Source organism: Mytilus edulis, chromosome 4 (genome assembly GCF_963676685.1).
Source record: "Mytilus edulis chromosome 4, xbMytEdul2.2, whole genome shotgun sequence".
NCBI classification, from domain to species: Eukaryota; Metazoa; Mollusca; class Bivalvia; order Mytilida; family Mytilidae; genus Mytilus; species Mytilus edulis.
In genome coordinates this window covers 37,244,826-37,261,625 of record NC_092347.1, presented here as the reverse complement: position 1 = coordinate 37,261,625, position 16,800 = coordinate 37,244,826, and the positions used below count along the sequence as shown (strand labels likewise).

Here is a 16,800-nt window from a genome sequence, read left to right as displayed (position 1 = left end):
CTGTGACATAGCCCATTTATCATAACTTGAACTTAAGATATAACGGGGTTTTAAATTGATTTTAGAATTCAATATGAACAATTATATAATTTGAATTAACAAACTATTTTCAAAATTAATAATTTATAGTCATATCTATTATGAAAATACTAATAAAGTACAGTCATTTATAATTTAATATATATGAATTATTATTTTTACCTGAGATTACCTGTAAAATGAATGCGCGCAAATGTAATCAAAAGCTGCGCGCAAACGTAAAATATTTTAATCCCCAAATGCGCGCAAATGTAGTGCGCCCGGGACGTTTGGGGTAAACATTTTTTTGTAGGTAAATAATATTGCCGTGGAACTTTTTTTCGTGTGAGTGTAATAGTCTATACTTAGATTGTTTGCTGGAATAGTGAAATAGAAGTTAATACGTTCAATCCTGTGTCGCTTTGAAGGTGTCATGATCGCATCCCCAGCCTAAGCAATGTGTTACTGTAATTTGAATTTCAAAATGACTAAGCGACGTTTTTTTCGACGCACTGTTCAACTCCACCATAGAGAATGACATGACTTTGACAATCAGTAAATTCTAGCCAAACATATCTTTATAAGTAAAGAATTGTCGCATAAAAAATAAATACTATAGTACACAAGAAATGGCAAAGTTCAGGAAGTCTATTCTTATTAATCATTTTACCGAGGAGAAAAAAAGCCCGAGCAAAAGGGGGGGGGGGCGTACGCCCTCTACGCCCCCCTCTGGATCCGCCACTGTAATTTCTCTGCTAGAAAGTCTTAGTTCTAATATCTATAGGTTGTTTTACTCACCTTGGTACATTGTACCTGTTCTTTATTGGTTTGTTTATTTAGCTTGATACATGTACCTGGTTCATTATGTAATGTGCACATTCTCAGTGTGGTATTATGTTAGTTGAGGAACAACGCTATGTTTTGTTTGTTTATTCATTATTGTTTGCCTATCGTCTAGTAGAAAATAGTTCTTGCAATATTTAGACAATCGGTTCATTCGTGAGTGTGTTAACACCTCGAACATAAAAATAAACACCTCTGTCTATGAAATATTACACGGACGATTAAACTAGCAAAGGCACATAACTCTTTCTCAACGGAAGAATCAGATTGACTTTCTCCTTTCTGAAGGCGCGCTGGTGTTTTTACATGAAGCCCGTTCAAATAAACTGCCTGATACTACCAGAACGAATCGATATGCAACAAATGACGTTGACTGGCTATACAGCTCTTGCATATGGATAAGTCCAGGTGACATTGTTTTCAAACCTCCGTCACCCGCAAGGTGTAAAGTAGCAGAGTTCACTTAAGTGAAAGAATAAGGTATTTCCCCGAGTATTACTAAATGAGTAATGCGTTTATATATATATATAAAAAAAGGGTTGCTAAATCTTAAAAACACCGTGCTTTTAAAGTTCTCTTAAAAAAATTCAAACGACAGGACATGAAAAAGGGTGTTTTTTAAATAGTTTATTGTTCTTAGATTTGTCCAGCGACAAATATTACATGCATCTTCAATAAACAGCATTTTAACAAAACGGAACTTTAATATGCAATCTAAAAAATGATCAGACATGTTATTCTATTCGGACACATAGTTTTGAACTCTTCGTATAAACTAGTTTTGGTTTTAACAGCTGAATGAAGAAAAAATAATGCAACAAATCCCAACTTCGTAGTCATTTAATATCCCAGGTTAAACAACCCAAGATTTGTTTCGATTTTTGGGACTCCCTAGACACTACAACGGGACAATCGTAGCGGTGACAGGAATACTGTTCAGTTTCGATTAATTGTTGTCATCTTATTATAGCCATACATGTAAATATAGTTGGTGATCTTCTTGTAAGTTGTATCAATATTTATAATTACATTATGACATTATTTATTACATTATGACATTGTCAACGAGTCAACTTATTACAGCAGCGTCCTAAAGAATAGTTGGTTCTATAAACATGTATGTCTGTAAGTTGTCCAATAAATAATCGAGTGCAAAAATGATTAGGTTGTTGTTTTTCGTAAATACTGTTAGTAAAATCTAAAAAAAACAAAAACAGGTTGTACAAATGTATGTCCAAATGCATTCTAGTGTAAAAAATTCATTTAATTGGCTTGCTTTTAAACTTGATCTCATAAGGACTTATTTAGTCAAGTTTATAGTAAATATGTAACAAATTATTCAATTACAACGACTGTCACTGCCTCATTTGAGTATATCAAATGGCTACCGTTTACTGTGCTTTCCCAAGGCGAACTAACTATTTCAATAATAATCCGTAGTAGCTTAAAGGATTCATATATAATTGCCATAATGACATTAGACTATATGATTATACACATTTTGTTGGTATTAAGTAAATGCTATATATTTCTTTTTAACAAAAGGCTTGCTGCAAAATAACATTTAATGAGAAGATAACCAAGGTAGGATACATATCTACCACCGGGGTATCATTCAACTTTTACTTTGAAAATCGTATGTTTTGCTGCAATAAAAAAGTAAAATCAGAGAAAAGTTAAGCCTGGCAGCATTGGTGAAACGTATATTTGAGCACGGGAAAAGAAATGGTTGGCAAATACAAAAAAAGCTCAAGTCTGTAGGTTGCATGGTCCTTTTGTCGTAGGCGAGTTCGTAATTCGGGTTGTACGAGTCTTTTTGACTGCATGATTGCTGTTATAATACAGGGTCTCGATATCTATCATCAAATCTATGCTCTTTAATGGTATATGAAAAAGTAAAATCACAAAAACTGATTTATTGATTTCTTGATGTTTCCATGCTACAAATTGTGGTTCGAAGCATTTTATTACTCTACATACTAGTACCGTAACTACAATAAATACGGTATGCTACCCTCCGATTAAACGTTTGTTCACCCAGTAAACTCTACTGACTTTTCCTTGTTATGTATTTGTGTTAATGAGTATTATATAAAGGTTAATAAGTTATTGGAAATAGTTTTCTTTCCTCTCCGACAATAAATAATATTGTCTGGATTGATCTTCTTGCCTTTATGTAGACGTACGCGTAACTATATCATAAATGCTCTCGTGAGGTTTTCAGCACGCAAAAATACATTTAGCATTACGTTTATTCAAGAAAAGGTACCTAAGGCAGATACGTGTATTCCCAAATGTAAATAAACTAAATTATGCCATGTTTTTTAGCCGTTTAATGTTATTTTAACGATTTAGGTGTACGGACATACAAAACATGAGTTCCATAATTCTTACGAAGGACGAGGTTGATAAAGAGGGCGCCGTTGAAATCTGTAGGTATTTTGTACTGTTTCTCGTTGATATGTGTGTCGCTTTCTTTGTTGAATTTTAAATTGAAACAATACTAATCGAGGGTATCTTTTCAAATTGTGAATATCGTTACGTTAATTGAAATCTTTATCAATGTTTCTTTATTGTGGAATGTGTACATAATTCTTAAAATTTACAGACCAATCATTAAATAATAATAAAAAATCGTTTTCTGCGGGTTTATTTTTAAAATGATCTTATCCCCCCTCCCACGTTTAGATTAAACGTTAAAAGGCGTTTGACACAAATTATAAATTTAAGTAACATTTTGGTGTACGCTTTTCAAAATGTTGCTTAAGAGGGCAATGCTTTAAAATTTAAAATTTAACAAGGTATAGAGTGCATTTGGCGCACCAAACAATAACTCATAGTCTCGGTTGACCAGTGGTCAACTTAAATCGAGACACAGCGCTCCGAAAACTACAATCGATACATTTTAATTCGTTCAACTAAAGAACTATACACATAAGCACTTTAAGCTTCACTCTTAATTCACAAGTTTTTCTCATTTTGCAGTTATTGAATCATAGTATGAAAACTATAATTAAATTACAAATCAATTGTTGTTCGTTGATGTAACATATTGTCCCTTGTTCCTTTGTTTAAGTTGAATGTATAGTATCAATTTAATTATCTGAAATTAATATCGCAAGGCGCATATTAAAGTACATTTTTGTACTTATGGCACATTTCCATTATATTTCAAATTCGTCGGTTTTGATATTTTATTGCAACAAGTTACGATAAAATATGACAAAATTGAAAATATTGTCATTTGAAATGCATATATGTAAATGATATGTTTTAAAATTGACTGTGAGCAGCCCGATCAAAATTTCAGATGGATTTTCACAAAGTGATATGTCTGGAATCTGCATGTTTTACAAATGCATAGTTCGCAAACGCATGTAAAATTGATGCATGCACGGGTGCTTAAAACTAAAACATAATACATGTGAGTTCAGGATAAAGGTTATTTTTCATATTGTTTGAGGATAAAATGAATATCAAAAAGTGCAAAGGATTATAAAGATTCGCTACTTTAGATAATCCAAAGTGCTGTGAAAATAGATTTATTTTTTTGACATCATGTGGTCTCATAGGCTTTCTTACAAATTCAGTGAGTATAGATTAAGAAGATAACAATATATGTAACAGAAATGTACAAAACAAAAATAATATAACAATTAGTTCAGTTTATCAATGGAGGTAACATCTTCGAAATTCACTTTTTTTATATGAAAAAAAAAAATGAATCATTTTAAATATGATTTTTTAGATGACATTTATCTTTATTTCATTCAATAATGATGGTAGTATACAGATTTACTAAAAGATACGACGCTGAAAAACATGTCACCAGGCTAATTTGTTTTAACTAAATGTTATTCTTGATTTCTAAATTGCCGTAGGGTTTGCAACTTTTCCTAACCTAAGTTATTTGAAACTCATTGAATATCCTTTTTTTCTATATCGAGATAGCACTGTTTTATTTTTGTATTTTTAGTGCTATAACTGACATTTTCAAAAAAGTAATTGACATTTATTTTTCATGTTTATCTTATTTTTTTGTTATCGGATGCGGTTAAATCATTGTGTCTAAGAAGGTCTGATTTGATTTTTTTTTCAAAAGTATGATTGCTTTTCACACTGCTTCAATTAGAAATGTATGTATGTGTTACCATTGGACATGACTTTTGGTTTGTACTGTAACAACATGTGAAGTACGAAACAGTTCCAAGTTCAAAAAAATTAATCTTATTGCTAGAAAGTATGAGTTCTAATATTTATAGGTTTGTTTACTCAGCTTGGTATATTGTACCTGTTCTTTATTGGTTTTGTTTATTTAGCTTGATGCCTGGTTCATTATGTATGGTGCACATTCTCAGTTTGATATTACGGCAGCAGTCTTTTTGCGCCAACTACTGTTTTTCAGGGGTATCATTTGCGCCAAATTTTGTTTTCAAAAAGTATCAATTGCGCCAATATTCGGAGCTCATTTTCGCCAATTTATGTTTTAGCCACATATGTTGATGACACAGTGTTTTGTTCCCACCATCCGTATAGGCTGAAACTATATCTACCACAAAACGTACCAGTAATGGATCAAAAGCATTCCACAGGAATTATTATGAACTGTTTAATGCAGTTCATCCTTCAATGTTTGTCTTTTTGGATAATAAAGTGAAGTTACAAGCTTATACATACATTAAATGGGAAGTACCCATGCCGCAGCATGTTAGCTGAGGAACAACGCTATCATTTGTTTGTGTATTCCTTATTGTTTTACCATCGTCCAGTAGCAAATAGTTCATGCAATTTTTAGACAAAATGTTCAGTCATGAGTGTGTTAACACCTCTAACATAAACAAAAATGAAACTCTCCTGTCTATGAAATATTACACGGATGATTAAACTCGCAAAGCACGTAACTCTTTCTCAATGGAGGAATCAGATTTAATGTCTCCATTCTTAATGTACGTGGGTGTTTTTACACGAAACCCGTCCAAATAAATTGCCCGATACTTCTGTAGATGATAGTATACACTATTTTTTAGAGTGCGCTTTTCACAACGAAGCAAGAGAAATACTGTTTTCAAAATTTGAAAGATATGCTATATCCATTGAGCTTTTATTGGCTGGTGACGGTGACCTTTCCTTTCAGCTAAATAAAGAAATTTTTGAGTCTGTACAATCTTATATCAGAATAACACATAGATTTAAAACAATCAATTAACATTCTAAATTTCTTCTTTCCAACTATTCACTCCAGTCCAGTTTTTTCAGTATTATTATATTGTATTTTTTTTAATTTTATTTTTGTTTGTAGTATCATGTATTACATGCATTCCTATTATGTTTTTTCGTCATTATCTAATGTATTTTGTTTATATTTATATTGGGAGAGGACGTCACTAATGTTGTTATAACTTGTGTCCAATCCCTTTTGTTACTTTTGCAAATGAAATATGTTTAAACTAAACCGGAACGAATCGATATGGAGAAGTCCAGATGACATTATTTTCAAACCTCCGTCACCCGTAAAGACTGTTCTAAGGTAAAGAAGCAGGGTAAACTTCTTTGAACGAATAAGGTATGTTCTCGAGATTTACCAAATGAGTAATCCGTTTATATAAACAAGAGGGTTGCTAAATCTCATGTGAACGGCGGAAAGTCATGCAGCAACTTCGTAATCTTTTAGTATCCCAGGTTAAATCCAAGATCTTCGATTTTTTTCTCGCTACACACTACAACGAGACAATCGTAGCGGTGTTTAGTTTCTATTAATTGTTGTCATCTTATAATAGCCATAGTGTAAATATAGTTTGTGTTCTACTTGTATCAATACTAATTACGTTAGTATATCGTCAAGGAGTCAACTGATTACAGCAGCGTCCTAAAGAATAGTTGGTTCGATAAATGTCTGTAAGTTGCAAAAAACATAAGTGTTGTTTTTCGTAAATATGGTTTGCAAAATATAAAAAAAAACAAGTGGTACAAATGTATGTACTTTGTATTCAAGTACAGAAAAGTCATTTAATTGGCTTGCATTTACACTTGATCACATAAGGACTTATTTAGTCAAGTTTATAGTAAATGTGTAACAAATTATTCAATTACAACGACTCTCACTGCCCCATATGAGTATATTTAATGGCTACCGTTTACTGTGCTTTCCCAAGGCGAACTAACTATTTCAATAATAATCCGTAGTAGCTTAAAGGATAAATATATAATTGTCATGATAAAATTAGACTAGTATATCAACAAATTCATTGGTATTGAGTAAATGCAATATTATAATTTACAAAAAGGCTGGCCACAAAATGAACATTTAATGAGAAGATAATCAAAGTACGATACTTATCTACGGTATCATTCAACTTTTGCTTTGAAAATCGTATGTTTTGCTGCAACGAAAAGGTAAAATCAGAGAAAAGTTAAGCCTGACAACGTTGGTAAAACGTACATTTGAGCGCGGGATAAGAAATGGTTGGCAAAACTGCCAAAAATTATGAAATAAAAGTGTTCTTGATATGAAATTAATAAATAAGTTGATGGTTCTCAAGTCTGTATGTTGTTCTGCATTTTATAGTCTTTTTTTTCGTAGGCGAGTTTGTAATTCGGGGTGTTGTCGTAAACTGTACTAGTCTTTTTGACTGCATGGTTGCTGTTATCATGCAGGGGTCTCCACATCTGTCATCTCAGTTATGTTTTTGTTTATATTATTAGTATTATTGATTCCTCGATGTTTCCCTACTACAATTGTGGTTCGAAGCATTTTATTACTACTTACTAGTATATAACTACACACGGTATGCTACCCTCCGATTATTTCGTTCGTTCACCCAGTAAACTCTACTGACTTTTCCTTGGTGTGTTTTTGTGTTAATGAGTATTATATAAAGGTTAATAAGTTATTGGAAATAGTTTTATTTCCTCTCCGACAATAAATAATATTGTCTGGATTGATCTTCTCGCCTATATGTAGACGTAACTATATCATAAATGCTCTCGTGAGGTTTACAGCACGCAAAAATACATTTAGCATTACGTTTATTCAAGAAAAGGTACCCAAGGCAGATACGTGTATTCCCAAATGTAAATAAGCTAAATTATGCCATGTTCTTTAGCCGTTTAATGTTATTATAACGTTTTAGGTGTACGTACATACAAAACATGAGTTCCATAATTCTTACGAAGGACGAAGAGGGCGCCGTTGAAATCTGTAGGTATTTTGAATTATTTCTCGTTGTTATGTGTGTCGTTTTGTTTGTTGCATACATATTGAAACAATACTTTTCGAGGGTATCCTTTCGAATTGTGAATATCTTAATTGAAATGTTTATCAATTATGTTTCTTTATTGCGGAATGGGATAATAATTCTTAAAATGTACAGACCAATCATTAAATAATAAAAAAAATCGTTTTCCTTGGGTTTGGTTTCAACTTTGGGAAAAAAGTTAGCATGTGATAGAGAGTGTAGAGTGTTCTTCAACATGTTCAAATAATGTTTGGAATGACATAGCTTTTGCTAGGATTAGTTCTCACTCTTCCCTCTTATTTTTATGCCCCATCTACGATAGTAGAGGAACATTATATTTTCTGGTCTCTGCGTCTGTTCGTCCGTCCGTCCGTTCGTCCGTTCGTTCGTCCGTCTGTCCCGCTTCAGGTTACAGTTTTTGGTCAAGCTAGTTTTTGATGAAGTCCAATCAACTTGAAACTTACTACACATATTCCCTATAATATGATCTTTCTAATTTATATGTCAAATTATATGTTTTACTCCCATTTCACAGTCCACTGAACATACAAAATGATAGTGTACTGTTGACACATTCTTGTTCTCTTTTGCATATTGAATGTATGCAATCCAGAACATTAATACTTTTATTTTAACAATCGTAACTCTGACACACATGATTTCTGGTGTAAATGTACTTATACAAACATTTTTTTTCTAGACGATACATGCAGGTCAGTTAAACAAGACAATAAATGTATACATAACAGATATTACAATAAATAATCAGCTTATAAAACGGCAAATGCCATCCAACTTATAAATTAGTCCAACTCCAGAAAGATTCAAATCTTTTACTCGGTTTGTAATATTTATATAAAATCAATTACAAAATACGCGCATATTATATTTTGTTTTCTGTTTGAGTTTCCTTTTAAAGATTTTATCATATTAGCGATAAAAGCATGAATTATTTAGTCAATTTCGATTCTAGAATGTAGCGACAAGTCTTAAGTCACTAACCGCTATGAATAAACATGTACGATAGTGTTCGATTCTTAAGGTTACACATTATGTACAAGCAGCGAACATTCACTTTTACATATTTCATTGCTTATGATACCACTGGTGATTCAGTTTGTGTATCTAAAATCCTGAGATGGCCGAATGTGGCCTTATTGCGTTCCTTCTCGCTTGATATTAGGTTAAACGCTGTTACAGTGCTCTAGTTTGTGACACATGCAGATATCAACAGTGAATTTAGATAATTACAGGGAATATATGAAATAATGATTGTCTTGTGTTTTATATGACATTTCATTAGGTTATGAAAAGACCAAAGCAATGCTTAAATCTCAACATTAAAAACTCAATGGAAACGATTGATTCGTCACCTAGTAAATGCTTTTAAAATATAAACAGTGACATTTTATGACGCCATACCAACAATTAGCTTATACGAAAATAAAATCTGTACATTTGATTTTACCAGTTGCATAGACATCAAAAAGACAACCAATGCTCTTGTGTATCATAGAAAGTGTGTGATACATATTGTACAATGCACAGTCGCAGACATGAAACGGGAAGTACTTTTATAAACAATATTCAATATTGATATTGCTAATTGCCAAAGCAGTGTTGGATTTTATTATCTCCCTTGAGCCCATAATCGTGTACAGTAATATCCATCCTTATACTGAACACGTTAATTTATTGGAAAACAATTAAACGACACATTTCTTTTTCTCGCTTAAAAAATAACCTGAAGGAGTTCTGATATAGGTATGCCAACAGCAGTATTTCTTCTTTTGATTAAAAAATCGTTTTGGGTCTGTTCTTGTTTTCTATTTAGAGCTTGACATATTGTAAAGACACATGGCATTGGTACCTAATAGGTGTAGACCGCAAAACTATGATACAGAATTCGAACACAGGAGTTAACATAAATAGAAAAAAGTACCGCACTGTACAACAGACCAAATTAACCACCAACTCTAACTCCTCCGGAGAAAGCATTTGTCAATTTTTGGTTGCGTTCAGTGGCAAGTATTTCATGCAGGTTTAGAACGAACAGAGAAAAAAAGACATACCAGCAGAAACTTATACATGGTCCAGATAGCCTGACATATTACTTACTTACTGTCCGGTATGCCATCGGCATGTAGGGCAGCAACAGAGGATTCCTTTTTTGCTGTTTCCGTAACTTAATTCTTTTTACAGGAAAGAGTTGTTGGCCTTATGCCGAACCCCCTACTTGGAGGGCAAGGGATTTTGTGTCGAGGTTTCCTTCCTTTAGATAAGTTGCCGACCAAGGCTAACGAACCATTATCTGCCCGTTTTTATTTCAGAGTTTTCTTTCTCCTAGATAAATTACCTTCCTTGGTTAACGATCTTCATCTAACCGGCTTTTTACCCATAGTTGGGACAAGGTTAATGAGAGTAAGGGTGTGTCCACACGCCGGTGGGCCTACACTCTGCATCTTTAGGGCCCTTGCTGCTCCAAGATCCTCTACAGTAAAGCCTGAGATACTAGATCCCAGTTACCATGTGCAGTCGCGAGAAGGCACTGTAGAAGTCTTGACAGTGTAGAGGTTATGTACTGGCAGGAGAGGCTTACTCACTCGGCTCGCTCTTCGCTCACATATGTAAGCTAGCCAGCGGCAGCTGCTTTTCATTAAAAAAAAACCAACCACACTAGACGCATACTACTACCCTGTGGATCAACCACCAGCACACAGCCTGACATATTGACCTTAACTTATCCCCATGTTGATCTTGTGGGTTGCTGTCTCATCGATTTTTACCAAATGTAACTCCTTTCTACAATAAATTTACTCTTGTCTATAGACAGACGTTCTATCAAACCACCTCATTGAAGCGTCGGATAACATCTGCCAATTGATAATCATCGGGAAAATCTAGTCACAAAAGGTTAGAAGACTTGATGTAATCAGTAATTTGTTGATGACCTCGCAGTTGTATTTCTAAAGTGGCGTAGCACTTGGAGTCGGGCAAACATGATATAAGTCCAATACAGGAATATGAGCTTAATACAACAAAACTATTATCTGTTATTTTTAACATTATTTGTATGCACAGTTAAGTATTGGTGTGAAGCATATTTCAGCATCATTGACTTATTGATAATGATTCATTCTTAAATTATCTATATCAAATTCATACATACATACATACATACATACATAAGGGTCTGTATTCTTTAATGTTTTTGTGCCATTTCGATGTTTAAAATATATTTTGTCATCATTTTCATTTCTTTTTAATTTGGCACACCTTTCTTATCTTTTCTTTAGTTTTTTGCTTATTTTTCTCTTCTTCTGTTTTTCGGGTCGATTTCCAGTAGGCATGGCGTAGTATTTCCGGTTTGTAAACCACACCGAGACAATCATATATAAGAGTACTTACGGATAATGTCGTGTGCAGTTTCCGATTCGAATGTTGATTGATACACCGTGATTATCATATGCGATAGCTCTGATGTCTCCGTTATAAATCTCTTATTATAGTCTTTTATTTCAACCAAGACCTTAAAGTCATAAGAAACGAGTCACCGGTGAAAAATAATGTTATTCCAATTCTTGAACAATGCATACGAACATCATAAAATTAGTCTTCTGTGCACGATTTTATCTTTTTTTTCGCATTAATTTCGTATAATCGTCATTTTTTTTTCAATCGGTCAGTGTTGTGAAAATATGGCAGGTAATTAAAGTTCCTGTTTTGAAGCTGAAGTTTAATGATTGTCCCCTGTTTGTAAAAAAAGCATGGATATTGAGCACGTGTTTAACATGTACAATCAGATAAACAATTTTCTTCAGAGTATATGTAGTACTACATAAGTTTTATAGTGAATACTATCCATTGAGTTATAAAAAACACTAGAACACACCCGTGATATCGCGGGTCTGTGACTGAATTAAAGAATATAACTATGCGTAAGCCTTATTTTAGTATTGGTATTGTCATCTGATAAAGTCATGCCGATTATAAGATGCACAGTTTTCTCTGTTTTCAACATCTTTCTGTTTGAACCCGTCGACCTGGAATTTATCAATTATTGGTACTATTATTTATTTGGAAAACAAAATGGCTTGGAAAGGAGTATTTTTTAATCAACAGCATTGTCCTAAAATGAGTTATAAATAAAGTTGAATTCTTTGATTCGCTGTTTGACGCCATTCCGGCTAACAAATTGATAACTGTACATGCTGTACCTATACGCCTTATTTTAAGTCCAGATTTTTATTATTCGTATTGTCATCTTAGAAAGTCATACTGATTAAAATACTACAATCGGGAACAATGTGACAATGATTGAATTTAGTTATGTCAACCCTGTGATTACGACCCGTGTATATAGCAAAATCTTAAATACAGCGTTTGGTGGTGCGCCTGTCAGATGCGGAACGTACAGATAAGTTAATAGGTAACAGGTGAATATACTATTGGTATCGGTATCGAATTAGACCCGGAACTTCTTAATTATTGGCAATATTAATTATGTGGAAAACAAAAGGATCTGGAGTGGTGTAATTTTTAATCAACACTATTGTACTATATTAGTTATATATAAAGTTTGATTTTTTTTATTCATCGTTTTTACGTGATGACGGCTGACAAATTGGACCTCGTAATTTTAGTATTATAGATATGCATTATTTTTTTTAATTTGAGGTTTCTAATGACTTTAAAAATGTTACGCATACATTTTTGTATAAAAGTAGAATATAATAAATGCAACTCTTAACTTAAAATGCAAAATTTTATTATCTTTGCTTGAAGGTTGTGGAAATTATACGCCACATTTAAACTTGAAAATGGTAAATAAACTGCACTTTCAATCCATAACAAATTATTATGCTACAGATGGCATATTGCAACAGGTAAAAGCTATGCAAACGCAATCAAATTGATAAACAGAATGGAACACATTTTTTATAAAAAAAGAAAAAAAAAGTCATTATTTCCCCAACGAATCAGATATTGATTTTCTGAATTCTAAGTAAATTGTCATCTTACCCGGCTAATTACTTGATTCAACAGTTGGGAAAATTAAACTATAAAGAACTGTCACATTTCCCACTTTGTGTCAGATCCGTAGATTCAACTCTAAATCCGTTTCCATATTTTCAAAGCAATTATCTCAATTCTAGTGAAAACAACAGCTATATATATATGTTATGTCTGAAACACACACTTGTCAGTAGAATTAACGACTTTCCGAACGAAAGTGTCTTGCATCAAATCAGTCAATCAGAATAGGTTTTTCAATACCACAGGGACTACTCAATACGATGTCTTACTACAGTTTACTACTGGGGACTTATATGTAAAAATCTATTGTTTTATTGGATATGAATATGTGGTCACATGCATCAAATAGAGAATTTAGTAAGTGTTTTTATATTGATTTCACGTTTTTATATTTATCTTTATTGCATATGTTGAATATGTCTCTTACAATTGTCATGTTTTGATTTTTATATATATGGCTTTTAATTTCATAACATAACCTGTTCAAATCGCATTTTTAACATTATTATTATGGTGGGGAAAGGTGGGGTTATATTGTTGTTCGCTGTTGGAACCGACATAGTTTGACAGTATTTGAAAAAAGTATGTATTGGAATAAGTATGCATTTCTTAAAATCTTGGGTAGTATATGATTATTTTTTCAATACACATATAAGACAACACAAAGGTAAAATGCAGAAAATGTATATTTGGGTCCGCGTATTTAATTCTTATTTATCATTTATAATGCATACAGCTTGATATCAACTGGTATTTATATAGAATACGCTAATTGCACATAGTCGATTTTAGGCATTTACAGCTTAATACCATTCTCAAATACTATCTTATTTCAGTCTCATTTAGGTTAATCTTATTGTTTTAAGTTGACATAAGCTAGAAAGCGATGTTGTATTTTCCTAATCCCAGCTGACATCTGAATTGATTTGTTTTGTATTTCTTCCTTTTTGTTTATTTTCTATTCACGCAACAACAACCGAGAGAGCAATTGTTTCATATACATTATCCTTACATTCTTTTTTTTTAATTCAATTTTTTAACAATATAAAGTTTCCTTAAACTTATTTTTTCCATATAATAAATGGAATATGTACCAGCAACAAAAACGAATAAAAAACATTTCACACGTGCCAGCGACTTGTTTAAGTTACTGCGTTGTATTTTTTATTTTGAAATTCAAATAATACTTATTGGGTTGGCTAAAGTCTGGGTTGGCTAAAGTCAAAGATAAACCCATTGTTTGTTTAAGTGTTACGTATATATGGCAATTTGATTTGTTTTAATCATATTCTACATGAAAGAGGTAAAGCAAAGTTTCATGACATGGATTTATTTAACTCAAAAGGTGTCAAAATCGAAAAGTTGTCAAATCATACTGGAATCAGAACGTTACTGAATCTATATTAAATTGAATACTCTTAATATTTTTCACCAATAATACTTATTTCCTGAAACTCAGTTATTTAACACTTATATATGTTTTTGTTGAAGGCATTTGATATACAGTTCAAAGTTTTCATTTTTTGCAGAACTTTGCACCGAGAAACGTCGACGTCTTTAACAAAACATTCGTGTATGGCTTCAATTGCAACAGTTTTGATTAAGAATGTCCTTACACATTTTTGAATAAATACTTTTTGGTTATAAAACATTATTATGCTATCATTTCCTTAATAGTCACACTATATAAGCACACAGATAAGCTAGAAACAAATCTACAGGGAAGTTTTTATGAACATGATATTTACTTGCAGGTCATGATCAGGTCCGGTTTGTCAGATCCAGAAAATCCTGAGTATTTCCTCCCTAGATAATATTATACCTAATTACATCGAGATATTAACCACAAAGAAATACCATTTACATTGTTATCGCGTGAACTTTTATCCGATTAGCACTAAGTCTTCTTGGTCATTCTGCCTGTATTCCATATAGATGGTTTTCTACAGATGAAAGATTAAGTTGCCATTCATTTCAAATGAAAAGCTCAAGGATAGTTCATGATTGCCTCTATACTTTTGAATAAGCATTTGTATGTAAACACGACTGATTTGAAGACCATTACGACTAATGCTTTGACTATTTTTTGTTGTGTGGAAAAGAAATTAATTTTTATTCTTTTACAAATCGTTAAAAAATGTTTACCTTTTGTCTTCCTTATGCGTTTTCTATAAATGATGTTTAACATTCTTTAAATCTTGAGATAGAAAACTTTAAAACTATCTAGAAAATAGTAGTTCTTAAATAAAAGCAACAGTAGTATACCGCTGTTCAAACTCATAAATCGATGGACAAAAAACAAAATCGGGGTAACAAACTAAAACTGAGGGAAACGCATAAATATAAGAGGAGAACAACGACACAACACTACAATGTAACTAACACACACAGAAACGGACCAAGCATCAGACAAAATCCCACAAGAATAACAAATGTAACATAAAAACCAAATACATGAATTTAGGATAGACAAGTACCGTGACACGTCTTATCGCAATGTCAATTTACACTCAAAAATGAGAGAAAACAAACGACGCAACGTTAAATTGTAACACACACAGAAACGAACTATAATATAACAATGACAATATTCCTGACTTGGTACAGGACATTTTTAAAGGAAAAAATGGTGGGTTGAACCTGGTTTTGTGGAATGCCAAACCTCGCACTTTAATGGCAATGTTAAATATAACATAGAAATGACAACATAATATTACAGGACTACAATACAAATAAATAGGAAAACGTATTAGACAAAGAAACACATGATTACAATAATAACAAAAAACATCAGGTTTAAAATTTAATACGCAAAAAACGCGCCTCGTCCACACAAGACTCACCAGTGACGCCCAGATATAAAAGATCGAAAGCGAAAAAAAGTACAAAGTTGTACAGCACAGAAGATCAAAAGTTGAAAAAGGTTGTGTCAAATACTGCTAAGTTTTTATGTTTGGGATAAGAACATCCTTATTATTTAGAACAATTAATGCTATTGCAAACAGTACATTTTATCAAATAAATATAACAGATATACATAATGAAACTGAAGTATTAACTCATTACATAAAACAAACACGAATACATAATGAATGACCAACACAAAATAGACACACCCGACTCAGTCCAGGCCTCAACGCAGTAAATTATGAAAATGACGTCACATACGATGGTGAAAAGGCATTAAAAATTACGTCACATACGATGGTGAAAAGGCATTAAAAATTACGTCACATTTGAATACATGAAATTTCTGAAACAGCAGAAAAATTACGTCACATATGAAAAACTATATCTCAAAAGTAAGATAGAATTATGATTGATTAAAGATTAAAATAGAACTAAATACTGATATTGCATTTAAACCCAATGCATATTGCAATACTTATTAATAGCAATTAACTATAATATGTTTAAACATATGTATCGTACATCATGTCACGATAATTTATAATATGTATTTTATATTTAAACTGATATTTAATGTTCTAAATACAATCCTGCGACGATACCACAAACAATATATTTTCTGTTTCTACCTTCTTGTATAATCTAGACCATGTGTTATCGACAAAATCTCAACTTGAATTGGCTTCCTCCCTTCTTTTTTTTGTCTGCAGTGTTGCACTACAGGTAATAATTCAATTGGTCTGTTCTGTTCCGATTA

General features: G+C 32.4%; 1 protein-coding gene across 5 annotated transcripts in view; it reads left to right on the top strand.

The window, feature by feature from the left end:
* Positions 1-16,800, top strand: part of LOC139519629 (ankyrin repeat and death domain-containing protein 1A-like) — an 87,318-nt gene that overhangs the window by 34,764 nt on the left and 35,754 nt on the right. Inside the window, exon 2 of one of the 5 annotated variants that reach the window (XM_071311825.1) lies at positions 7,992-8,059. The exons of 3 other annotated variants lie outside the window; for them this stretch is intronic. In XM_071311825.1, coding sequence (XP_071167926.1) covers positions 8,011-8,059 — 49 coding nt within the window. In that variant the 5' untranslated portion in view covers positions 7,992-8,010. Of the gene's footprint in view, positions 1-4,310; positions 4,451-7,991; positions 8,060-16,800 lie in introns of those variants that run through there. One more of the 5 variants, XM_071311827.1, reaches the window with a different exon arrangement.